The following is a 25,956-nucleotide window of genomic DNA, read 5'->3' as shown; positions in this document are numbered from 1 at the left end:
GTTACAAATACACCTTCTTGTGTATTAGGTTACGCTTGGATCGTTGCAAAACCTACCTCCAAGCAGAACCTCAAAAATCCACCATTTCTTCGGCCCCGACTCCCAAAAAGCAGGTGACCGTTTCGGGGTCCGGATAAAGTTTCAACTTTTGCGGCATACAGTGGCCACATGCGAGGGTAGTAGTCGTCCCCTGGTGCAATTTAACCACCCGAAATCCAGCCCGATTCCTGCCCGGTGGCAGCACACGTTAAGCCGCTGAGCAATTGCATTACGCCCGGCTTTTGGCGGCAGCGTTTAACGAAGTCCGGCCGGGAAAATAAAAGAAAACAAAATAAAACCGCACGAGACCTGCGTCACTTCGGCTTTCGGAAGCGGTGATGAGGTAAAGGGAACGAAGGCGAACAAAAAAAAAACTTAAAATGACAACCTACAACCGAAACCCAATACGCGTAGGACGCGGTCCGGATGGCTTCTTATTTTTGCCCCCCTTCATTCGTGCTTCCGTTTCTGGTCGCGAATCTCATCCCCCCTCGGCTTGGCAACCCGGAATCCAACCAGCAAGCCAGGAGATTCATTCCGTCAGTGATGGCAACCTATACACACGCCAAATGGCACCCGGCGTCTTCGTGGTCGTCGCCATTGGCACGAAATGACGTCCGAGACGTCCATCAACCTAAATGGTCCAGGCTTTCTTACTCTTTTCCTCTTTTTTCCGTAATGGTTTCAGTGATAGCCAAAGTAAGCATCGCCATACTTCCCGCTCTTCGTGAAACGGAGTCATGTGGTCAAGTTTTGACCTTTTCTCGACCGACCCGGGTACCTTACTGCCGGCGGTCGATATTAAATGGCGTCCCAGCGCGGTGATGAAGGGTCAATTAGGAACTCTGGGACCAAACGCCAGAACGAAAAAAAGGTATCTTCCTTTTGGCGATCGATTGGAGTTAATAACAGGCGCAGGGGATCCCGAGGCTTATTAAAAGAAGAAAAAAAAAGCCCCGAGTGGAGTGCGTAGCAGTTTGGCTTTTAACTTTTCTTTTCTTTTCTTCACTTTCCAGGTTCGTCCATCTTTTTAGCTCGATTGTAGAACCAAAAACGAAAAACCTAATTCCCTTTGACGAAGGCAGGTCGACGCAATCGTTAGGATGAATTTATTATCAAAGAGCCAATTATTTCGGGGCCAACCGTCAGGGACGCGGGGTATTATTATCAGTTTTACACGGTACAAATAGGATGGAATTGCACTTCATTATTTAAGAGACCTCATGGCACTGTTTTTGAAAGAGAAGAAGGGTCTATTTCTTTAACCGATTGGCAATTTTTGTGTTTTTCAAATATTATTTTGTTCTAAAGACATTAGAACAGTATTTTTACATTAGCTCTCAAAATTAATTGTTAGTAAATTTCGCTTTCCTGATGAAAAAAGTTTCATGTTACCGTACAACAGAAAGCTACATCCCATTAGGTGTCACAATCAATTGAATGTAACGAATATAATCTTTATCGTCGGTATTGGAACGCGTGAAAGATAAAAATATGTCACATCCAGTTGAGAGGCGATCGTTTTAATTTGGAATCCAACAGTTGTCCAACAGCGCAAGCACCCACAGGACATTCCAAGAGGGCCCGCACCGGTTCGGTTGACGCCGGATTGCGAAGGAATATCATTTCCTGCACCAGTTCGGCCGGCACTTTACTTTTATGATTATGGTTATTTTCTGTTTCGATTGTTTCCCCCGCACTTTGCGTCTCTTTTTCACACCGTCCGAAGCTTCGTCCCAGGCTGCCGACTCCAAGGTGGGCCGTAGCACAGGATAGACACGGGTGGACCACGAGGAAGCACAAAAAACGGAATAAAACTAGAAGAAATCACACGTATCCCAATCCAATCGCGGCAACCCCGGTGGCAAGTGTTGCGCTGGCGATAGAAAACCCATTAAAACCCGATATCTAGCGACCGGCCGTGTCGCTGCGGGTAAGTCCGCACGGAATGTATGAGAGGCTCTGCTGAAACCGGAGACTCCTGGCCGTGGAAGGAGGCAACAAAATGCTCGCACAGAGCCTTGGGTTCAGCAGACAGGGAAGGGTGCAATCGGACAGCGAATGTCGTCTCGCCAGCGAAGCGTGGTGATTTCTAGCTCTGCTCCTGCCAAAGGATAGACCAGCATTCCTAGGCGTTGTGTTTGTTCATTAAAACGCCGTCCGGGGTCCTTTGGCGTTATGGTTTGTTTTTATGTCTACAGTCATGTTTTTGCTTTTTCCTGCTTTGGCCAGCCTTGTGTTGAAAAGGTTTCAGCTGTACAGTTTAATATTTTTATTGTTAACATGTTAATGTTTCTTGTCTGCAGAATGAACTAGTTTGAAGTTTGACTTTGCGATATCTTGTACTTAGTTTGCTGACGTTATACCATTTTTAACAATATGACATTGATAATTTTGCTTTTTCTATACATTTTTTACACTCATGATTATTCATGTTTTTTTTCATACATGTTTTATGTATTATTTAGTATGATTTTGATTTTAGTTGGCTCATTTGCTGTTTCATTCGTGAAGTTATGAAGCATATTTTGTCTTGAATTTTTCATTTTAAGCTTAGTTTGTTATGCACGAATGTTTAACTTTACAGTTCGCCTAGTCAATGTTCATATTAAACATACTCAAAAATCTTTATGACACTGACAAGTATAGCACAGTGGAGTAAAAATACTCATAGAGTTCAACCCTTAGTTCAAATAAAAAATAGAAATCATTGCCAAACTTTCTCAAGCCTGGGACATCTTCAGTAAGTACCATCATTTGTGGAAGTTTATCGGTGCGGTCCATTTAAAGTTACCTATAGTCTTCATTAGTGGTACACTTAATTTTATTAACTGTTGTAATTACCTTGTGGTGCGAGGACATAATTACACGCTCTTTTGTTTAATCACCACACCATGCTTTCGCTGTTCTTTCTTCTCCTTTCACTCGTTTGCTCCGCAGAACCTTTTCTTAGCTCTAAAGTAAACAGCTCTACATGCACTATAAACACCATAAGGACAAAATTACCCTCATAAGAAAACGCCCTCCTTTCCACCCAACACCTCCCGCTCAGAATGGAACGCGAAAAAGCTCGCGACGACAGAGGGCCATCCTTAACGATACAACTCGACCTCCCAAGCCACCATAAGGCAAGCAGCCTCAAGAGGAGTGCAATTTCTTGCGGGCCAGCCAGCATACAGCAATCAATGCAACTGCTGCTACGAATGCTCACTCGAATGGTGAGATTACTGTTTGCATAGGATACGGTTTGCTCGTTTCGGGTCGCCGCCCGTAGCCACCCCCGTTTTTACCGCTTCCCTCCCATCCCAGCTGGCCAAACACTTTACACTCTATTTCGTGCCCGCGTTTTTATTGCACGATTTACTTACCCATCCCTGGTGCCTCCCCCCTGCACTTACCCCTTTTTGTCGAACCTTTCGGTATCCTTCGTTTTTTTATGCTTGTCCTGTTTCGCGCAAAAAGCGATTCGTCGCTGCGGGCGTGAAGCCAGCCAGGGCCGATTCCCAGCCGGCCGCGGCCAAGTGTGGTAATGGTAATTTGATCTCCATGTTTATTCTTCAACACCTCACACGAACCCCACACAGAACGCCCCACAGGAGCCCTGCTCTGGTGCGATTTTTCCACCCTACTCTGTCCTTCCCTGCCTCTCTCTTTCTCCTGAATGGATCACGAATGCTCAGTGAGCGCGTTTGCGTTTCGATTTCCCGCGTGGTCCCGCGTTGTACCCGGGCTGCGAAAAGCATGATCCTGCGGCCATTGAATGGTGGATACCTGCATTGTCGAACGTTTTTGGTGGAGCTAAAAAATAAATACGACAAAACACCAGCGCGAAACGTCTTCGGCGGTTGCCGGTGTAGCCAGAGAAGGGATGAAATGAGCCGTGCTAAACGCTGGTGGTGTTTGAAATGAGTTCAAATTCTGGTTTTGCAATTGCCATCTCTGGAGTGCGTCATTGACGCAACAATGGAACTTGCAGAAAACTGTTTTATACTAATGTGTTTGAAAGTTGAAAGTTAACAAATTTAAATTAAAAGACTGGATTAGTTTTCACTTGATTCATCATCTAAAACTTCCTTTTAAAATAACTTTGTGCGGTGTATGTCTGTAAAGAAAAAGAATATTGTTGTTTGTTCCAACAACAATTTTGTCCCAAATATTGTTTCCTTCAATTACAAAACTAATTTAGCTTCGCACATATTTTGTGGTCGTAAACCAGGAACTTAAGGGTTTTTAATTGAAAAAAAAATCTTTTCGATTGATTTTCGAATATAATTTATGTCCACTGTTTCTATTACGTCTGTGCTCACTGTTCGACAATTCATCCGCACCAAAGACGATCGAGGACGTGCAAGGACGCGAAAAGGTGTGAGAGTACGCGAATCAAAACATTTAAACCGTTTGTTTGAACTCCATCCCGTGCCATAGGGCAAACGACTCGTACGGCGAACCTCGTACGGCTTGGGAGGCTGGATGCATTCGACAGCCTTCCTGCGAGCATGTGTTTCGATGTTTTGCCGAGCATAAATAAAACAAAGACAGAGTGAAAAATAATAATAATAATAATAATAATAATAACAGAAATGTTGTTCGCAGACCGTGCATCAGAGAAAAAGAAAAGAAAAAGCAGCACACCAACACTCCGTCAGGGGTCTGGGTCGATCTTTGGGAAAACGGAAAGAAGCAGCGATAGGTTTCATTTACCATCCCCCATCCGGCCCCTGTTGCCAAACCCTGGCCGTAATCTTATTACACAACCACCCCATTTTAAAACATTGCCCGTGCGACAAGTGTACGCGTTGGGCTTTGTGTTTCGGCGCGACACCGACCCGGCACAACATTGCCACTCTAAGCAAGCGACCGCACGAACGTACGGACGAACGAACGAGATCTGAACAGTTGTCCTTGCACCAGCAAACATCGTGTTTTCGTACATATCCAATTACAAATAACATATCCAACAATAAGTTTTAATTGAAGGACGTGTTTTCCCTTTTTTATTTATTTACGCTACGCCACGGCGACGGCGGTGTGACAATCGGTCGGGCCTAAGGGTCAAAAAGGGGGTTTGCGAGAAGGGATGATTAAGAGTGACAGGGTGGCGAGGAAGGCGGCAGATCGTTATGAGTGCTAGGGATCTGCTTAATGGCCTTATCACACTGGTCACCAATGGTGGCATGGAAAAAGCACTGGATTGTCAAACGACCATCGAAAACGAATGACATTGGAGTGGCTGGGGGTCCGTTGGTGAATGAGCTTGCCCGTATCACCGAGCTGTCATTGTGTGGAGTTTGGTGTATCTGGCATGTTAAGCTTGATTTGAAAGTGATTCGTGTTTTTTAATTTTATTAATCATCAATTATAAGCATAATAAGATTATAAAATTTCGGTATTTTAATCTTAAACTGCCGAAAACCGCATGAACCGAAAGTGAATTATATAAACTCCCACTCCCAGGTGGCCTGCCTTATCACACTACCAAGACGCACCAGTATGTCAAACTGGATGCCAAAACCAAATTTTGACAGTTCGGTGGCTTTGCAAAGCCACCATTGGTGACCAGTGTGATAAGGCCATAATACATGGCACGCACTTTCCTCACCTCCAGCCCAACCTGGCGGGTTGACTTGTCACCGCTTTTACACGGGCTGTAATTCTTGACTACAAGCAGAGTGGATGAAAAGAATGGCTTGTCTTTTGAAATTGTTCTAGAATGTGTGGAGAGGAAAAGAACTGTAGCAATTGTGGCTACGACATCGGGCACAATAAGAAATTGTTTTTGCGCAAAGAGGAATACGCAAAGGAGTTGCAGATTCGAAAAGTAAAATTGCTAAAGGATGTTTCCTATTTCAAAAATATAAACTATTCAAAACTGACACCTTCTTTGTTTCCTTACCATTCACCGATAAATATTATATTCAAATTTGTTTTCCATCGAAGAGGGTCGATCATATTTACACTTTTGCTTCAAGCTGTTTTAGATTTAATTTTTATTTTCCTATTGATTCAATCGAACCTCCCTAGAAAACCATGAAATCAATTTTATGAACTCTTTGTTTTGTCCTTGGACCGCTTCAAAAACACTCCACCATATGGCAGCGGTCGATTGGATGGTCTATTAAATAAAGTAAATAAATAAAAGGCCACCACTTCCCCGGTGATAACCGTTTGACAGCCTTTAACCAAACGGATCGGTTAATGGGTGAGAAATTAAAAGGATTGCCGCTAAACGCACCGTTTAGACGTATTTTGACAGGGCACAACCCGAACAGCCGGCGTCCAGGGGCAGCTCGCGGACAGCATGTGGGAAAAAGAGTTCACAGGGAAAACAAAACTTCGCTTCCGCTTTTCCCTGAACGCGCCAGCTTTTGGGGCAAAGGAGTAGAACTCGAACGCTGACAGCTGGAAGGCCTGGGAACGCTGTCAAACGACAGTTAGGAAACCGGGCGGAGATGGAACCGGTGGGCAGGAACGTTTCTGATGGGCAACATACGCCTTCGACCGACAACGAGTCGCCATCCGTCGGATGGGTAGGAACATCCCAAACCAGAACACGATGCCCCGGAAAAATCTCAAGAACGCAACATGGGATGACGCAAAACAAATAGGAACAGGGACAGAATTCTGGCGGGATCTCAACGAGCCCGGCGGTATTGGTTTTACCTGATTGACGTCCTCCTCTAGGACGGCGACGATGCGAATTATGAGCCACATGGACATGACTCCAATGCCTACCTGCCCGATGGTCACTTTCTCAGGATATTCGCCTTACATTCCCGCGCTGACCGAGCGCCATAATTGGAAACAGTTCCAAGGGAACAATCGATGGAAATTCCTGCCCGTTTCAAGAGGTCCTTTCGGAATGTAATAAATTAAGATTTAATGATTTTGTGGGACTGCCTTATTTATTTTGTAAATTTATCATAAGCAAAAGGACGTCAGCTAAGGACCGATTCTTTTGTGCAGGCGAACAAACGGAGCGTCCGCGCTCCGAAAGGCCTCAGGATGAAGGTCCTGTGGATGAACGAAAACAATTAATCATTCCCTGAACCTACCCAGGGTTCCGGGTTTTAGTTTGGTCCTGTTTTATTTTTTCCCTTCCTCTATTCCTCTCTCCATCTATATTTCTTTTCTATTTTCACTTTACCTAAAATCATCTTCAATCTGAGCACCAGCAAATTAATAGCTGCGCATGAGGGTGCTCGACGAGTCCTTTATCCTTGGCATCACGACACTTGGCGCACTCGGTGTGGTGATCAAAACCACGAGGGAGTCCCTGGTTGAACCTGCATTTCCAGCGATTTCCACTTGTCTCTCGCCCTCACGGCGCTGATGCGCCGCAAAGTCGTTGACGATATCAGATTTCATTATTCGCTGCTGTCTTCCCGTTTAGTTGCGCTTACGGTTACATCGCGTTTGAGAAAATTACCCCTTGGGAGGGGTGTGTGTATTTTATTCGAACGGACCGAAATCGCAATGCAACCATATGTCGGGCCGGGTGCTTGTAATAAACCGAGCATTGTTGGCAATGAATAGGATAGTTAGCGAAGCGTTTGGATGTCATCTGGAGCGTTTCCGAGAATGAGATATTGAGAGAGGTTGTATTAGTTATATTCGTTATATCTTGATCCAAATATTGTTATTCGACGAGTAGAACTTGATTTTCAGGGCTTTCTTAAAAACACAATAAACAAAACAGACTGTCCATTTTTACATTCAACAGATTATTGATGTAAAATAGAGTGGACTAATTGAGATTCAGATTCATGAATCTAAATAAATCTTTACTTTGATTTTGATAATCATGAATATTTGAATGAAAAAAGTACTGAAAAATTAAGAAAAGGCCCCTTATTTTTGTTTGATCCTTACCCATCTGACAGGTACGAAAGATTCAAGAAAAATTCGTTAAGTTTCGTCAATGGTTTGAGATTCAAATCCTAAAAGATTCAAAGAGACAAAACTCTTATTTAAGTCCTTGTTCTTTTCTGTATAAATGAAACCAATCGTAGATCTTATCTTTAAATCAAATAATAAATGTAAACGCTTGCTAAACCAATGCTTCTAAATATGTTGTTTCAACCAATCAACCAATTACATACATCTCATATTTCTAATCCCAAGGGTCTAAACAAGCTGCAAAAAAGTTGTTTAGCGTTCTTTTTAAAGTTAATTGAGTGGCAACTGATAACTCGTTGTAAACTAGATAACTTTTTATCACTAAAGACCCCATAAACCTGTTTTTACAGAAGCTTTCACGACACGCTTCACTTCCCGAATGAATGAGTTCCTTTTTTCAAATGAAGTGTAATTTATTTTCATTTTATTTTTACTCCTTAAAAGCTGCTAAATGATGTTCAACATAGCGCATCGAGGCACAATGGTAGCGTGTCATGTTGTCAATAATGCTTCCATTAATCATGTTCTTCAAATAGCTAGCTCTCGCTGCCTCTTAGTACAACCCGTAATGACTGGCTGCCGGCCGCGATGCCATGCGACGCAACTAACTAACACTTCTCCGGCGTGGTGGTGTGTATTAGGTTGCGGGTCTTTTCTTTTCGTATGCCACGTTTTTCTTCCTTTTTGCTTTGAGCTCCCAAAATCTGTCCTCCTTAATTACGGACATGAGTCGACCCATCTGTCAAATCCGGGAGCTGGAAAATAAAAAGACGCAGAAATGAGACCCGGGACCAACCTCCCGGTATGTTTTTTTTCTATTTCAACATTATGCCCGTAAGTCGGAGACAGTGTCTCTGGCTATGGATAACATCTGGCAGGCATCGCGCTTGGAGAGGGTCCTTGTGGAACAAGTGACTAAAGCAGTTCTCTTATGTTGGTTCCTTCTGTTTAAAAATGAACATAGTACAATTTAAGATTTTTGCTGCTTTACATCATGTTGAAAAAATGTTATATAACAACTTGTAAGAAAGATTATGTGAAATAGTAGTTTTTCTATACTGCATCATGTTTGCAAGCTTTCCGAGATTGATTAACAAATCACCAACATTGTGTTCTACATCACAATAAATCTAACAGAAGGATTTGCTGTCATTACTATTCATAGGAGCTAAGAAGATGTCCACATTTATCACCTTAATCAACGCTTTCCAAATTTTCAAGAGACAATCCTTGAGTTCAAATGCTCCAACGGGTTAAATGTCCCACTTTTTGCCCGCATTGTAGACCCGGACTCAACTAACGGCACGCCCTCCGAAGGGAGCGAAAGGATTTGAATAATTTCCGAAGATTTGCATCTTTTATTCCGCACAAACCCGTGGAAGGTTCCGGCGAACGTTGTCAATGGCAGCGACAATGGACGGTGCAACAAGCCCCCCGCCTTCCCCCTGGGGAACAAGTGACCGCTTCTCGGCGGACTCAACGGAACGGTTGAGCGGCCAGAAACTGTCCAAACAGGGACAAACGACTCAATCCCGGCCGGTCACCGCCATTGTTTGCCAGCCGGAAGTTGAGCTCGAAAATAGGATTACCGAGAAATAAAACAATGCGAAAACGTGAACCGCGCTCAGGACAGCTCAAAGCTGGTGGGGTAGGGGTGGTGGGGAGGAACCGCAAGGATCTTGCAGGAACTTTGCGCGGAACTTGTGCGCCGTTGTTGTTGTTGTTTGGGGAAAAACAATGGATTAGTGGCTGTAGTACGGAGAGGATTACACTGGCCGCGAGTGTTTCCCGTGCTGTTCCGTGAACGCGTTTCGGAAGTGGACTGCGAAAAGCTTGCCGGGTTTTGCGTTTTCGGGATGGTAACTAACAAAAACCGAAAAACAAAAAAAAAACCACTCACAACTGAATCAAAGCGGGAGCTTCAACGATGGTTTTATGATCCGCCTCCCCAGAGTCGGTTTAAAGTAAAAGCCCCGGGCAACGGCAGAAGCAGCAAATCATAAGCGCAAATCTTCGTTGAATGTGGCCGGCGTAGGCCGGATCAAACGCAACCCGAAACGGATCCGGCCAAACGGAACAGAGAATCAATGGCATATCAATAACTTCACTTCTCGTCGCTCGCAGTCATGGCCGTTGAAGTGGAAAAGTGGGTACTTTGATGCCGAGGCTAAGGGCTGGAAAATTTGCCCGGTTGTTAACGCGGAAACATGAAATTGACTTTCGAAGCCCATCAGCCAGCTTTAGTAAGGAGCGTTCGGTTTGTTGTTGGTTGCGGCAAGATTGACAAAAGGACAGGAAAACTGACACGAAGCTGGCAGTAACAGTTTGTAATACGAACAGCCTGACTGACGTTCGATGGTTTGAAGCTGAGATGGATTTATTCCATTGCTTTGGATTCCAAGGAGGTTATGAAAACGCACCGGAACTTTTGCTCCTTGGTTAAGTAGTTGTTTACATACATGCCAATACTTTATAAAGGAATAATAGCAAGTAAAGTTAAAATAATCTTTTTCGGTCTAACTTGACAAATTTGTTTAGTCAATTAGTAGACAATTTAAAATTGCAAATTAGAAAATTTATTTTCCTACATAAAATAGTTCATACCCACCCCTAATAGTACCATTTTCTCATAAGAAAAGTTCATAGCAGTGGTTATATCTACCCTAGCGTTAAAAAAAACTATTTGGATCACTTTTCCAATTATTCAAACAAAAGATTTTCAAAGTTGCATTTCATTTCAATCATTTGTTCTACATTTTTAATGCTCTATTTTTCTTATATTTGATCCTATAAAAATAAGACAGTTCAACGCGCGGCGTTTGCCCTTTTCATGAACATTTTTCCATGCCACTTGTCCACCTCCTTCAAACTCACCCCACATGTTGACATGGTCCAGTTTTGATGAAGGAAAACAAAAATCCATTTAAACTATTTATACGGAACGCCATTGCTTCGGACGGTATGAAAGAAATGCAGCTCAAGCACCAACCCTCCACCAATCCAACTATCGGACAACCCCCACGAAAGGTCCTGTGCCCCCCCGCTATGCGTGTGTACATGGCGAATTCGTAAATATTTGTAAATTACAACAATAACATTTTTAGACCGACAGAACCGAAGGGAAGAACTTTTATTTCCACACCCACCTCCGCTTCGTTCCAACGATGGCCTGGATTTTTGAGAACTCCTTGGACTGGTGAGTGCATTTACGTATACACTTTGGTACACGCTGAAGGACGCATTTGTGTGTGCGTTGGTGTGTTTGGATGTTGTGTGTTTAGCTTCCCAAAAAAAAGCGAGCAATGGAGGAAGAATCAGCAAACCCGCACAATCCAACCGAAGCCGTTTGCATGGGTGACTTTTCGCCTTTCGACGGGACCGGAAAATCCTGCCACAAGAACGAATGGATTCGTTGCTAACGCATTGGCTCCTTCTGTCCACCATTGTGGGGCCCGATAGGATTGTTTATTTAAAGAGAAAAACCTTCCCTACGCCGACCCTCGAATTGTATTTTTACTCCTTCCTTCGGGTGAAACATTTTCCACTCGATGCACACATCCACCGACCCTTGCAGGGACTTATGGACAACCCGAAAATGGAAAGGTGGCCCAGTTTTTCCACATGCTGGACTTTACAGTCAGGATGGGGATGGATTGGAAAGCTTTGGAATGGGAGGATGGTTCTTTTGTGATGTGAGACGTGCCCTTTGTACAACAATCCTTTGGTAGGTTTTATTCCACTTCAAATGTGTTTTTGTGAAATAAATGGAAAAAGAATTTCTCTGTAAAAATAAAATTGTAGGACGTTTATGGGTTAACAAAACAATTCAAAATAATGTCTGGGAAAATTCATAAGGAATATTCAGTATTACGATTTCACAATGTGTTTAATTTTTTTTATTTATAATTGATATTAATTTCCATCCGATGCTTCACAAAAACAGGTATTGAAATTTTCCGGCATTCATACAAAGCATAAACGCATTTCTACAATACATTTCATATATTTTAACTATGTGTGGCTATGCTGGGAATAATTGTCACTATTTATAGTACATTTATGGGCAACAGCCATGAAAATATTTTGTTGGAATCCTAAACTCATCGTTCTGCTATTATACGAATGATAAGCAATGAGGAAAGTTGGAAAATCTTTTGAATTCCCATTGTTACTAAACACGGCAAATGTGTGACAGCTGGCATCAAATACCCTACAAGTCACAAACGTTATGAATGAATCGTTATTATGAAACGTTATTATGAATCGAAAATCTTTTTTTATATTACTTCAAAAGGAATACAGAGCTAGATAATGATGGTTCATTCGTGCTACTGTACTTAATAATTCTTTATTTCCAATTGAAATGTAGTTAATATTACACACGGTTGGAGAAATATGTGCCCATAAAGGAACGACGATCAAAACGACTTAGTTTATTTTTTCGAATGAACATTAAGAGGTTTAAACTCGTAAAATAAATAAATTGCAGTGCGATTTCTTTAATTATCAAATCTTTGCTATATAAGTGTTACTATTTAAGTCAAAATTTTGGACAGATCTCGAACTACAATGAAATAGTATATGTGCATAAAAAATTCCATTTTAACTCTTGTTTTCATCTATTCTAATAAATTTATGCTTATTTTAAGCATAGCTTTAAGAAAATAGTCTTAAATGCTAGTTGGTAATTGCTAACCAATCGAAAGAACTTTGTTCTTTGCATTCTCATTGTTTTTATATGGTTTTAACAACGGCCTAATTAAAAATGTGTGTATATATCTACTTTCTCTATCTATTTTCTATGGTACAAAATAAATCTGCTTTTAATTTCATTTGTTTTTGTATTAGATACATCGACACATTTTGCATAACATACATCGGTCTCTGTCAATAATTTGCTGACAGATTATCGGTCAGCAAATTAATGACGTTCGATCGAGTGCAGTCGATGCCTGACGATCTGCTGACAAACGAGCATCAACTAAATGTAGAGGGCGTTGGCATGTCGAAGGAGAATAAAGTAACGAAGGAGAATAAAGTAACGAAAATTAGTCATTCGCGAACCGACACTTGCGGCAAGCAGACTAAATTTTTAGCCTTCCTAAAGTGCTTAAAAAATATCGACCGTGTCGCCTATTCCTTGTGCGAAATCCGAAACGCGAATCGACAACACTAAAAATTTACTGCCAACCAACTTCGTAGTTAATTGTGTCAAGAAAAGTGAGATCGCGCCCGCATTCGCCGCTGAATCCGGATTTCTACACTTTTCACGAAAAAATCCCACGCTTTGCTGCTAAAGCCAGGGAAGCCAGAAGGAAGATGTCGAACCCAAAGATGGCAATGGAGTCGACCGCCATCGAGGACATGTGCGGCTGGTGTTTCGCCATGCTGCACGAACGCGTGGCGCAGTGCGATGGTTGTAAAAAGTGGTTCCACTTCGAGTGCGTGGAACTGACCGAGGCCACGGTGACGGAAGAGTGGCAGTGCAAGAAGTGCGAGGGCGGAAGCGCCAGAATATCGAAGGAAGAGTTGACCTCCGGGGAGATCACCCGGGAAATCAACTCCCTACGGCGGCAGCTAAGGGAGCGGCAGGAGAAAGAGCATGCCAGCGACTGCGAGCTGCTCGAGGGACAGCGGAGAGAACGAGCTCGTGGACAGGAGCAGCTCGAGGTCGGGCTTAGCCGGGTGACTGCTGCGCAACGCGGAAGGACCTTAACGTACGCGAGCAAACTGGCGTCAAGCTCCACGATGCCCAGTTACTGGAGAAACGAGGCGAGCGCGAACGAACCCGAGCTGTCAAAAAGCCAGCTTGCTGCCCGCAACGTAGTATCCGGAAAGCTACCAACGTTCTCCGGTAACCCGGACGAGTGGTGCAGCTTTAAAAGCCGCTTCGACACGTCGACTCGGATGTGCGGTTTCACCGACGACGAGAATGTGATGAGGCTGCAGGAGTGCTTGACGGGACGAGCACTTAGAGCCGTGCAATGTCGACTTCATCAACCTCGTAACCTTATTGAGGTGATGGACACGCTGGAGAAGTTGTTCGGTCGACCCGAGGTGCTGATTAACAACATCTTGCAGCAGATCAGGGAGACACCGCCACCGAAGATGGAGCGCTTGCAGACCATCGTCGACTACGGTGTTGCAGTGGAAGAGCTGTGCGCCACCGTTAGAAATAGTGGTCTACACGAGCAACTTGTAAACGCGGCCCTTCTGCAAGAGCTTGTTGACCGCCTTCCCCCCCATCTACGACTGGACTGGGGCCTACACAGGCGCGCAATGCCGTCGACAGTGTCGCTTGAGAGTTTCGGGACATGGATGAATGCCATTACCGACGCGGCAATCCTCGTGACACCACCAGTCCAAGAAGCTCCCAAGCGTGCTGAGGTCCGTCGAGTGTACAGCCACCATGAGGGAACGGAGGATAACGATCGACCACGCTGTCTGGTATGCAATAAGGACGACTGCCCTGCCGGTCCTGACTGTGCGAAGTTTCTCGCCGCCACCGTAGACGAAAGATGGAACTGTCTGCGTCGCTGGCGCTTATGTCGCACCTGCTTGTGGAAGCATAACGGCCGCTGCCACGTTACACGGCCATGTGGAGAAGCGGGCTGCTCCGCCTACCACCACAAGCTCCTACACAACCCTACGCGACCGGACCGGCAAACCCAGTCTAACGTAGTGTCCAGCCTTTCTCACGTAGTAGCAGGAAGCAAAACGCTACTTAAGTACGTTCCGGTAACCGTGTACGGGGCGGGGAAGTCCATTAACACCTACGCCCTATTGGATGACGGATCCGCGGTAACTCTAATGGACCAGGACCTGCTAGCGGAGCTAGGCGTGGAAGGCTACCCAAACCCCATATGCCTAAGCTGGACAGGAGAGCTTACCCGCGAAGAGCCAGCATCTCGCACCGTTTCCTTGGAGATATCGGCCGCCGACAATGCCGAGAAAACTTACGTCATGCGGAACGCTCATACGGTGGCGGACTTGGCACTTCGGCAACAAACCTTAGCTGTGGAGGAACTGACGGCAGCCTACGACTACCTCGGTGCAGCGGACGTCAAGGGCTACACGAAGGCGACTCCCCGTATATTGATCGGTATAGACAACCTGCATCTCATGACCACGCTTAAGACGATTGAAGGTTCGCCCGGACAACCGATAGCAGCCAAGACGCGTCTCGGATGGGTCATCTGCGGTACTCAGGGAACCCCGACGTCACTACAGCCTCACAGTGTCTACATGTGCACCTGCACAGAAGCCGACTCGCGGCTTGATGATACCCTGCGTAAGTACTTTCTAACGGACCATATATCATACGACAGCCCGGTAACGATACTCTCGAGGAGCGATGAACGAGCCCTGACCATACTCGAGTCGACCACACGCCTGATCGACGAACGTTACGAAACAAGCCTGCTTTGGAAATCCGACGATATCAGTCTGCCAGATAATCGGAAAATGGCGTTAAAACGACTCGAGTGCCTGGAAAGACGTATGAAGCGAGAACCGGATCTAGCCAACGCAGTCAACGAAAAACTGACGGAGCATCTCTCCAAAGGGTACGTAAGAAAACTGTTGCCAGAGGAACTGACCTCATGTTACGCTAGGAAATGGTACCTCCCGATCTTTCCCATCACGAATCCGAATAAACCGGGTAAGATGCGACTAGTATGGGACGCCGCGGCTACTCATCAGGGAACCTCTCTAAACGCAAATCTAATTTCCGGTCCTGATCTACTTACTGAGCTACCTGCCGTGCTACATAAGTTCCGCGAATTCAAATTCGCAATTACCGCAGACATCCGGGAAATGTATCATCAGGTTAAAATCAACGAAAAGGACATGCAGAGCCAGCGTTTTCTTTGGAGATGGGGCAACGCCGACAACGAACCCGAGGAATTTGTTATGACACGCATGACGTTCGGGGCGACGTGCTCTCCTGCGTCGGCACTGTTCGTGAAGAACCTGAATGCGGAGCGTTTTGCCACAGATTATCCTCGTGCTGTACAGTGCATCAAAGAGCAGCACTACGTAGATGATATGCTCGCCAGCACTGAACTAGAGGAGGAGGCACTGAAGCTAGCGCAAGAAGTAGAACTGATTCACGGGAAAGGTGGCTTTGCATTACATAATTGGCGCTCAAACTCGACACTCGTTAACATCCACTTCGGTTGCGATGTCGGCTACCTAAAAGAAATTAATTTCGATTCTTCAGTTAGTGTAGAAAAAATCCTCGGAATGTGGTGGAATTGGCATACGGACACCTTCCACTTCAAACTTACTCCAAAACGAGATCACGAACTCCTAGATGGTCAGCAAACGCCAACGAAGCGACAGGTACTCCGGATGCTGATGAGTATCTACGATCCCCTGGGCCTCATAGCAGGGTACCTTTGGTTCCTGAAAGTAATCCTTCAAGAGGTATGGCGAACTCGTGCCGGTTGGGACGTACCGATAAACGAAGATCTTGATAACTGGTGGAAGGAATGGTTGTCGGGTCTGCGCTATATGGAAAAAATAAGCATTCCGCGGTGCTATCGTCAATACGTTACCATCGATAGGTTAAAAGTGCAATTGCACGTATTTGTGGACGCGGGTAAAGACGGGTATGCGGCAGTAGCATACCTTCGCTTCGAAAACAACGGGACGACCGAAGTGTCCCTCGTAGGCGGAAAAGCGAAAGTAGCTCCACTTAAGTACGTTTCCGTGCCTCGTATGGAACTGCAAGCAGCCGTAGTCGGAGCTCGGTTAGCATCTCATATCCAGCGGTCGCATACCCAGTCTATAAGCGAATGCATACTATGGACCGACTCGCGTGATGTTATGTGTTGGCTGGACTCGGACCACAGAAGGTATAGCATCTTCGTAGCCCACCGAGTGTCGGAAATTCTGGAAAAATCGACGATCGACGACTGGCGGTGGGTGCCAACGCGGCATAACGTGGCAGACGAATGCACCAAGTGGGGAAATCTGCAACGCCATCTGACGAACAGCCGATGGTTCACAGGACCGGAGTTCTTAGGAAAACCTGCTACGGAGTGGCCACCTCTGCAAGCTACGCCAACGGAGACTGAAGAAGAAGCACGAATTTACATCGGTACGCATCATATCGCGCCGGCTCCACTAATCATGTTCGAACGCTTCCCTAGATGGAGAACGCTCTTGCGCGCCATGGGGTACGTCAGTCGCTTCATCATGAATTGCCGAAGCAAGCAAAGTGGCAACACAGGACCACTAGTTCAAGAGGAGCTGCAAAAAGCCGAGCGGATAATACTTCGCGAAGTGCAACGGCAAGTATATCCGGCGGAGTACAATATGCTGCTAAAACCGCCAGGTCTATCCACAACAATTCGTCTACCCAAAACAAGTAAACTGTACAAACGCTCACCATACATCGACGAAGAGGGAATACTGCGAGTAAAGGGCAGAATAGATGCGTGTGAAATGGCTACTCCGGACATGAAGCGACCAATTATCCTCCCGAAAGTCAGCATCGTAACCGACCTCATAGTGCAGGAATATCATCGCCGCTTCCGTCACACTAATACTGAAACTGTAATAAACGAGATTCGGGCGAGATTTGACATCCCTGCGCTACGACGAGCTTGCAAACGGGCAAAAAATAATTGCTACTTCTGCCGAGTACGAGACGCGGCCCCATCCACGCCAATGATGAGTACACTTCCACCAGCGAGGCTTGCGGCGTTCGCTAGGCCATTCTCATACACCGGCATCGATTATTTCGGCCCATTCACTGTGTCAGTAGGCCGGAGAAGAACGGAGAAAAGGTGGGCTGTCCTCTTTACGTGCCTCACAATACGCGCTATCCACATAGAAGTAGCCTATTCGCTCTCCACCGACGCCTGTATTCTCGCGATCAGGAATTTCATTGTGCGCAAGGGCACTCCGATCGAAATATTTAGCGATCAGGGTACTAATCTCGTCGGAGCAAATAGGGAGCTGATCGAGGCTATGAAGAAAGTGGATAAGGAGAGGTTGATGGAAGAACTTGATATCCCGAACATGAAATGGTCGTTCAACCCGCCGTCGGCACCTCACTTCGGCGGGGCCTGGGAGAGGATGATACAAACAGTGAAGAAAACACTCGAGGGCATGCCCTTTCATCATCTACCTACCGACCCGATACTAAAGGGAATGCTGGTCGAAGCAGAGGGAATAATCAATGCCCGTCCCCTCACCCACGTACCCGTTGATCGCCAGGAAGAGGCACCACTCACACCAAATCACTTCCTTCTGGGTTCGTCGTCCGGGACAAAGCCCCTCCTTCCGCTGGATGACTCACCAATAGCCCTAAAAAACAATTGGAAGGCTACACAAATCTATGCGGATGTCCTGTGGAAACGATGGGTGAAGAGCTATCTACCGACGCTTACGCGAAGAACAAAGTGGTTTGAGCCAGTCGAGCCCATGAAGGTGGGCGACGCCGTTCTCATCGTGGACGAGAGCCTTCCGCGAAACTGCTGGCCACGCGGAATTGTAGAGAAGTTAACGATCTCACGAGACGGTGTGGTTAGAAAGGCAGTAGTGCTGACGGCGAAGGGAACGAGACTGGAGCGGCCGGCGGTCAAACTCGCCAAAATACAGATCGAACGAGAGGAGAGTACGTTGGAGGCAACGCACGGAGGGGAGTGTCAATAATTTGCTGACAGATTATCGGTCAGCAAATTAATGACGTTCGATCGAGTGCAGTCGATGCCTGACGATCTGCTGACAAACGAGCATCAACTAAATGTAGAGGGCGTTGGCATGTCGAAGGAGAATAAAGTAACGAAGGAGAATAAAGTAACGAAAATTAGTCATTCGCGAACCGACACTTGCGGCAAGCAGACTAAATTTTTAGCCTTCCTAAAGTGCTTAAAAAATATCGACCGTGTCGCCTATTCCTTGTGCGAAATCCGAAACGCGAATCGACAACAGTCTCCGTTTACATCAACAACAGTTAGTTGTTACGATACATCATGTATTAGTGCCAAAAACCGATATTCATCTCCGGCATCCGGTAATCCCAAAGGTCTTCATAATCAGAACTCTTTAAAACTTACGAACGAACCCAATTATTCCGTGATGTATCCACTGATGGCAAATTATCAGACAAATGTTTTTCTTACTAATTAACCCCCGCTGAAGCATTCCGAGAGAACATCAGTGGCCTGCCTCGGGGAGCCTGGGGCCGGAAATCCACTTGCTCCACAAGGTTCAAGTTGTGTCACAGTTGTCGTAATATTTCATTTAAATTTAAATTAACTCATCCTCCAGCCGGAAAAGCCGAACAGGGACCACCAAATTAGCCTGACCAGAGCAGGCCGATTTTCGTCTTTGCAAATGGAATCAATTAGAATCCTTCCGCCCATTGTAGCCACCGTCCTCGAGGACTGCGGCCCCGCCCACCGAAGGAACGGAACCACACAAGGTGCTACCAATGCAGAAAGGTCCCCCACGCCAGACGGCGGTATCGGTTCCAGACACTATCATTTAATAAGTACGCTCTTGTTCGGCTCAAACTTTATCAATTCCGAGTGGAAAAGGTCAACACCCGCGCGCCCGCTGCGCTGCCTTCCACCGGGCGGAACTTTTGACAGAACGTGAAAAGGGCGGCAAAGTCGAAACAAATGTTACATAATTGCGTTCATTCAATTCCCTTTGCTCAGTGACGGAGAACCTTCACGGGGTTCCTGGGAACGGGGGGAGATCGCTTTGGTTTGGCAGGAAATAGGATATGCGCCGGGCAAGGAAAAGTTGAACTCGGGTGGTCAAAACATTTACACACGCATTCAATGTCTCCTGTCAATGCTCAATATTGGGCAGCAGACAACCCTTTAAAGGGGACACCTGCCTCACGGGTTGGGCCGTGTCCGGTTGTGGGCCAGTTGTGTGCGTGTGTGAGTGTAAATGTATTTTGACTCGCTTTCCCAGGACCTGTCACAGCACCAAACGTCCGGTCCGGGGGAAAAGCTGCTACAAAGTGGCAAGGTGTGCGGCCGTGGAATGAAATGAAAATTTAAATGACAACAATATTGTTTCCTGTCCACCTTTCGGAAAAGGGTGATGACCAAAGGGACCATGGTTTTCCGTACCGTACGGCCGAAAACGTCCGAGAACGTACTAACGGACGGGCCAGACCAGATAAAGGAACACTAGGCCGCAACCAAAACGCATCATCGTCGACCGGGGAAAATGGTTTCCATTGCGTGTGTGTGTGTGTGTGTGTGCGTGTATTGGTATATTTGTTTGTGTCCGTCTCCACCTCGGTGGTAAGTGGATGGTGAAAATGCGCCATCCTGTGAATGACCATCGATTGAATATTTAGATAAGTTTTCAATTTGAATAAATGAAAATCATTGTTTTTAATATGCATCTGACACGCATCCTGACCGCGCGTTTTCCTTTCCCACCGCACGGTGCCGCATTCCCACCCGATCGGACTGGAAGCTTGCTTCAGGTGGCTGATAATGAACAAGGTGAAAAAGGCTACCGTACTGCTGTACACCAACGGCACAGTTTCAGCGGGTTTTTATCTGGCGGGAGGACGCTTTCCCGAGGGTTATTTACTGCGTCCGAGCGGTCCTTTGGGGAATATTCAGGTTAACGAAGCGTTTTTCTTCCCCTTTTGTGTAGTGTACGCAATGGTGTTTTGCTGTGTTTCAGTAACGGTGTCAAGGGCGGATGGTTATGGAAAATTATTTACGACGGACTGATAGTTGCTGCTATCTAATGTTTTATTTTTCTATTTACTTTAAATACAAATGAAGAGCAACAGAGTTTCTTTCGTGATAAGTGCCCGTTTTCGAATGCTGGTTATATTATTTGAAAACATAAAAGAAATGTTGATTGGTTATTGTAACTAATGAAGTAATTTTTTATACTAAAAAAATTGACGTTAAGAGTTTTTCCTATAGTAATTATTAGTACATTTTCTTACAAGCAACTCGTACGTCCTAGAACGAGAAAAATCCACCACGAACGATTTTTCTTTCCTTCAAAAAAATCAGTTTAAAAATGATTTGTCGCTACTGTTTCATGACCGTCCATTCGAATCGCTGAATGTTTTTATCAAATTTTCACATTTTTCCCGCCAGCTAATTGTTCCTCCATTAGCACCCAAGAACCGCAGCTGAGACGTACTCCTAATGGCTGCAGAAAAAAAACTGGAATAAATTTAATGCAACCAAACTCCACTTACTCTTCCTTCGTTCTGAAAATTTGGTCGCATTTGGGGCTCATTTTCATTCCGTCCGCGTGCGGGAAAACAACAATCCTTCGATGGTATCAAACAATTCGCTCGCTGATGAATGACCACCAGCGCAACGGGACTTTGCACCCGGTTTTTCCAACCCCCGACCACCCCCGAGAGACTGACCTCCTTCCTCATTCTTCTCTATCTCTCCCTCCCTCATTTGTTCGTCCACTCACGTACACGGAAAAACTCTTCCAGCTGGGAAGCAATTAAAAATGTATTAAACCCTCCAAACGCAACAATGACAAAACGATATTTATGGCGCGGCGATAAACGGAGATTCTTTCCTGTGTTCGAGGACCAGCTAAGTTGAAAGTTTCCCAAAACGAGGAGCGAGTGGTGCGGCATTGGAGCGATATTTAAGAACTTTGGCAGCGTCATAAGAATATTTCGTTCGTCAGCCCCGTTTCTCGAAGGGGGTGGGCAAGGACTAGGAAAATATACTCCACCGTTTTCCGGGAACAATAAAAACACTTTGCCCACGGGGGCACATTTTATTCACTTCCTTCTGCACTTCCGCCTGGACCTTGCCGCGGGGTGTCAAGGAAAACTGCAGAGGCAAAAGCCTGGCGACCCTTTTGCGGGAGTCATTTCTACAATCGCTGTAATTAAATTGCTTTCAGCCTCCATCGGGTCATTGAATTGCGGCGGGCAAGGAAGAAAGGGGAAATGATTGAGTTTTGCCTAAAAAAAGAGGCACTGATCTCCCTCCCCCAGCCCACAGAGGAAAATGAGCGCGAGTACACTGATATGTAGCCAGTGTTTTACGTTCGGACAGTTTTCTGTCGATCTGGTGCTTTATTTTTCGGCAGCTTTTCTGCAGTTCCGCCATGGAACGTTGAAGCAACGGGTTGAGAAGGGCCCGGTGAAACCCGAAAATTTACCGCACCAGTCGAGCATGAAATTAACTTTAAAGCAAATGACGAACGGTCGAACCTGCCACCCCTCTTGTCGTCCGAAATGGTTGAATGCGTTTTTCATTACATTCCGATGCGGGCGTACCGCTGGTGGAGAAGAACATACCCCCTCAGGGTTGTCCCCAGACCGCGCTTAGAGGAAAAGGAAAGTCGGTTTCCATTTTGCGAAAGCCGACCGTTTTTCCGCTTAGGTGTGACAAATGGCGTCATCGGACAATGTAAAGTGAAACCACATGATTTATACAGGCTGCGGGTGGAATTGATTAAATGATTTATTGGTTTCCAGCGTGCAAACAGCGTTTTATCGAAATGCATCGCATTGGAAAAGTTATGGAAAGCATTTTATTGTTTCAAGTCTTGACCTTACCGAATATAAGTCTCTAAGAAAAATAAAATATTCTGTTTTAGTTTTTCATGTGCTCGTCAAATATTTAGGTGAACACTAAGCGATGAAAAATGGATGTATCTCACCATTCGTGACCTATTTTGAATTTAATATTCTAAAAATTAAATCAATAAGAAGGTTTGCTTTTGATGATGACTTTGGAATAATCACTTCTTCTAGCAACCCGGAAGAAACTATCAGTTCTGTAGTAAGTGGGAGATGAAAATCAATGAATCTAAACGGAAGCAATCTACTAGATGTACTAGATGTACGAGTTCGAGGATGCTCCCTGAACGCACACTATTAGCGATACTGAAATTCATTGGAATAATGAAATCAAATACCTTGAGATCTGCCTTCTGAGATCTGACAAAAGGTAAACAACGCGTAGAACAAAAACATTGAAGTGTTGAAAAATGATTAAATCACTCTATTGCTTTGAAAATAGGAAGTCGAGTTTATACTTAAGCAGCACACTGTTGTTGTATAAATCACTTATACGACTCTTACTACTCTACGCATCACGTACACTTACAAATGGTGCAAGTCTTCCAAAATAAATGCCTCAAAAAGATACTTAACTTGCCTCCATGGCATTGTACATACATATGACATTCATAGAAAAACGTCAATGAACAAAATTAGTTGTTACAAAAAGGATCTCAGTATCAAGTATAAAATAAAATGCCAAACTAGATAGAATTACTTACTGAATTCAATGTTCAATAATCGCTAAATGCTTGTATTATTCCGTTGGTCAGTTGTTAATTATTGTAATTATTATTAGTATTAATATTTTGTTACAGTTGTGAGTTGTGCATGTCCTCACTTCTCTTCATAAAACTGAAACTGATTAAATTTTTGTAATTATTTAATATACATATATATACAATACACCAAGTATTACTATTTTTCTAACAATGTTTGTGCAAATAAAACGCGTCATCAAAAGACAAATTTCAACTGCTGCTATCAAAATTATCATTTTTTTGGGATATATGAATTCAAAATAAAAAAGTTGAAATAAAATCAACTAAGAGTAATAATGACTTTAGTCGGTAACTAATATGTTTGTAGTAGATTACATGTAAGGTTTAAAGGTGTAGCTTCTCTATTCTTTATTACCTATTCCTTTCAAACTCTGACTAAAACTCTGCTCTACTACTGCTCGTTGCTCCTTTTATATCCTACAATTTCTATTTCCATGTCTACTCGATTACTTTTTCGCCCCACTCACACGGCCTTTCCTGACATTTCTTCCGCCCCGGAAGACCTATACTTATCCTATACCAAATTGATAACATTAGCCTACCCGCACGGCCTTTCCTGACTTATCTCTTCCGACCCGGAAGACTTGCATTTGCTTCCTTGCTTTGCTTACTTCATCATTTACTTTCTCAACTTCTAATCGGTTATAAGATTTTTGCATACAGTGATCTGGATTCTTTGAATCACTCCTATATCTCCTAGTTAGTACTTAGTCGGTGGAGGCCACGGCTCCTTTTGTTCTGCCGGTGCATCCTTTTCACTCGTGTTCTTGTGACTACTCGCAATTTCCGAAACAATATCCTCCTCGGAACCATATTCGTTCGACTCCTTATCACTATCATAGCCCTCATCATCTTCGTCTTCTTCCTCCTCATCCTCATCATCTTCAGAATTCTCTAAGCTCCTTGGTGTAACTATTACTTCCCGTCCTCCAACGTTTGTCTTTAATACGTCGTTTTCCTTCTCAGTACGGCGCTTTCGGAAAAATTCAATCTGCTCAGGGCACTTCTTGTTGCGAATCGATTCTTTCTCGATGAAATCCATCTCAATTAGCTGAGCTCCCGTTATGTTGCAGGCTCCCTTCAACAAATTAAAATTTTTGGTAACACCGAACAATTGTTGTTTATGATCATCGCTTGCTTCTTTCGCTTTCGCCAACTTATCAAAAGCTTCGTGCAATTCTCGCTCCAGTCGCCCATTCTCTGACGATAGCACTCGTACGCGATCATTCAACTGACACTGTTTCTGCTGACTGTCCTTCAACTTTTCTTCCAAAAACTGTATTTTCGCCACACACTCAATCAGCTTCGTTTTCTCCGCCAGCCGATCCTTTTCCGAGCTTCTCAATAGATCACGCTCCTGCTTCAACTTATCTTCCAATCCGGTCAGATTCGATCGTAGGTCCTCTATCTGCTTATCTCGATTTGCGATGATTTCACCCTGTTGTTTCATCTTAAACTCGAGTTGTTCCTTCTCGTTATTCATCGAAAACCACGCATCATTCCCTGCTCCGATTGTTAGAACTTCATTCTTTTGACACTGATTTACCTGGTGTTCAAGTTCACCGCTGTTAAAACACTTGGATCTTTCCTCAACACGTCTTGTACAATGGATTGCTAAATGTCCGAGCGTTCCACAGTTGAAGCATCGACGTATTCGCTCATCATTCTTCACAATCCGCTTATCAATTGACTTTCTCAAATCTTGGTCAAACTGCTTACTCTGTTCTATTGGCTTATGTTGTACTCTTTCTGTTTTCTTCTGTGTTGCACGTTCCATCAAGAGAAGTTTCTTCTTCAATTCTTGAACAGTCTGAGCATCATAAAGAATAGCTCGTACATGTGGGTCAGTAGTGACACCATCCGCGATGTATTCGCACAAGCTGGTCTCATCCAAGCTAATTGTTCTCGCCAACTGTTGCATAGCATACACAAATTCAAATACTCCTTCGTTACTCTTAATCCGCCGAGATTCAAGTTCTCTATGTACGTCCCGCGGTCGCACCACCACGCCAAATTCGCTTAACAATTCTTTTTTTAATTTGGAGAACGTTGTAACTCCCGATAATGTTCTCAGAAAACTTCGTGCTGTTCCCACGAGTTTTTTCCGGCACATGATAAAAAGTTGTTGGTTGTTCCATCCTGCCATACGACCGACATCTTCTAAATCATTCAACCAAATCGCGATATTCTGCGTTCGTTCTCCAGCGAACTCTTCGACGCTATCTTCACACTCTTGCTTACTTCCGGTCGTTGCTAGTCTTGCCGCTTGACATTTTCGCACTAATTCGGAACGAGAGTATTCTTCCATCAACCGTAAAGATTCCATATCGACGATTCACACCAAGCAGATTCCAGCGCACAGAGCGTAACCTTCAGCACACACAGTGCAATCTACAGCGCACACAGCGCAAATCACAGCACACACAGTGCAGACTTACTAAACTCCAACGAAAAACTTCTGTGCACACACTGGACCACTTCTGCTGTATGACCTCCGTCTATATCTTGACTGCGGAAGATTCCTTACTCCAATCTCCGAAGACTATTCAAGAACTACGCGGATGACTTCAGACCCGGTATGCTTCTTACTCTCCTGACCAACTATTCACGGACGACTTCTGACGACTATCTTTCACGAATGTATGAATAATTCTTATTCCAAACCGAAGACTTCTTCTTGGTTGAGCC

General features: G+C 44.7%; 1 protein-coding gene across 1 annotated transcript; it reads right to left on the bottom strand.

The window, feature by feature from the left end:
• Window positions 1-23,968: 23,968 nt before the first annotated feature.
• On the bottom strand, window positions 23,969-24,751 carry LOC131268534 (glutamic acid-rich protein-like). The gene has a single exon (XM_058270822.1). The coding sequence runs from the start codon at window positions 24,749-24,751 to the stop codon at window positions 23,969-23,971; it is 783 nt and encodes a 260-aa protein (XP_058126805.1).
• Window positions 24,752-25,956: the final 1,205 nt, after the last annotated feature.

The sequence above is a fragment of the Anopheles coustani genome, chromosome 3 (assembly GCF_943734705.1).
Source record: "Anopheles coustani chromosome 3, idAnoCousDA_361_x.2, whole genome shotgun sequence".
In the NCBI taxonomy this organism is placed as follows: domain Eukaryota; kingdom Metazoa; phylum Arthropoda; class Insecta; order Diptera; family Culicidae; genus Anopheles; species Anopheles coustani.
Note: the sequence above shows the minus strand (reverse complement) of the source record. Positions and strands in the feature narration are given on the sequence as shown.

Bases quoted from the DNA above. Each gene is read 5' to 3' on its own strand.
- LOC131268534 (XM_058270822.1), bottom strand. From the start codon at position 24,751: ATGAATAACGAGAAGGAACAACTCGAGTTTAAGATGAAACAACAGGGT.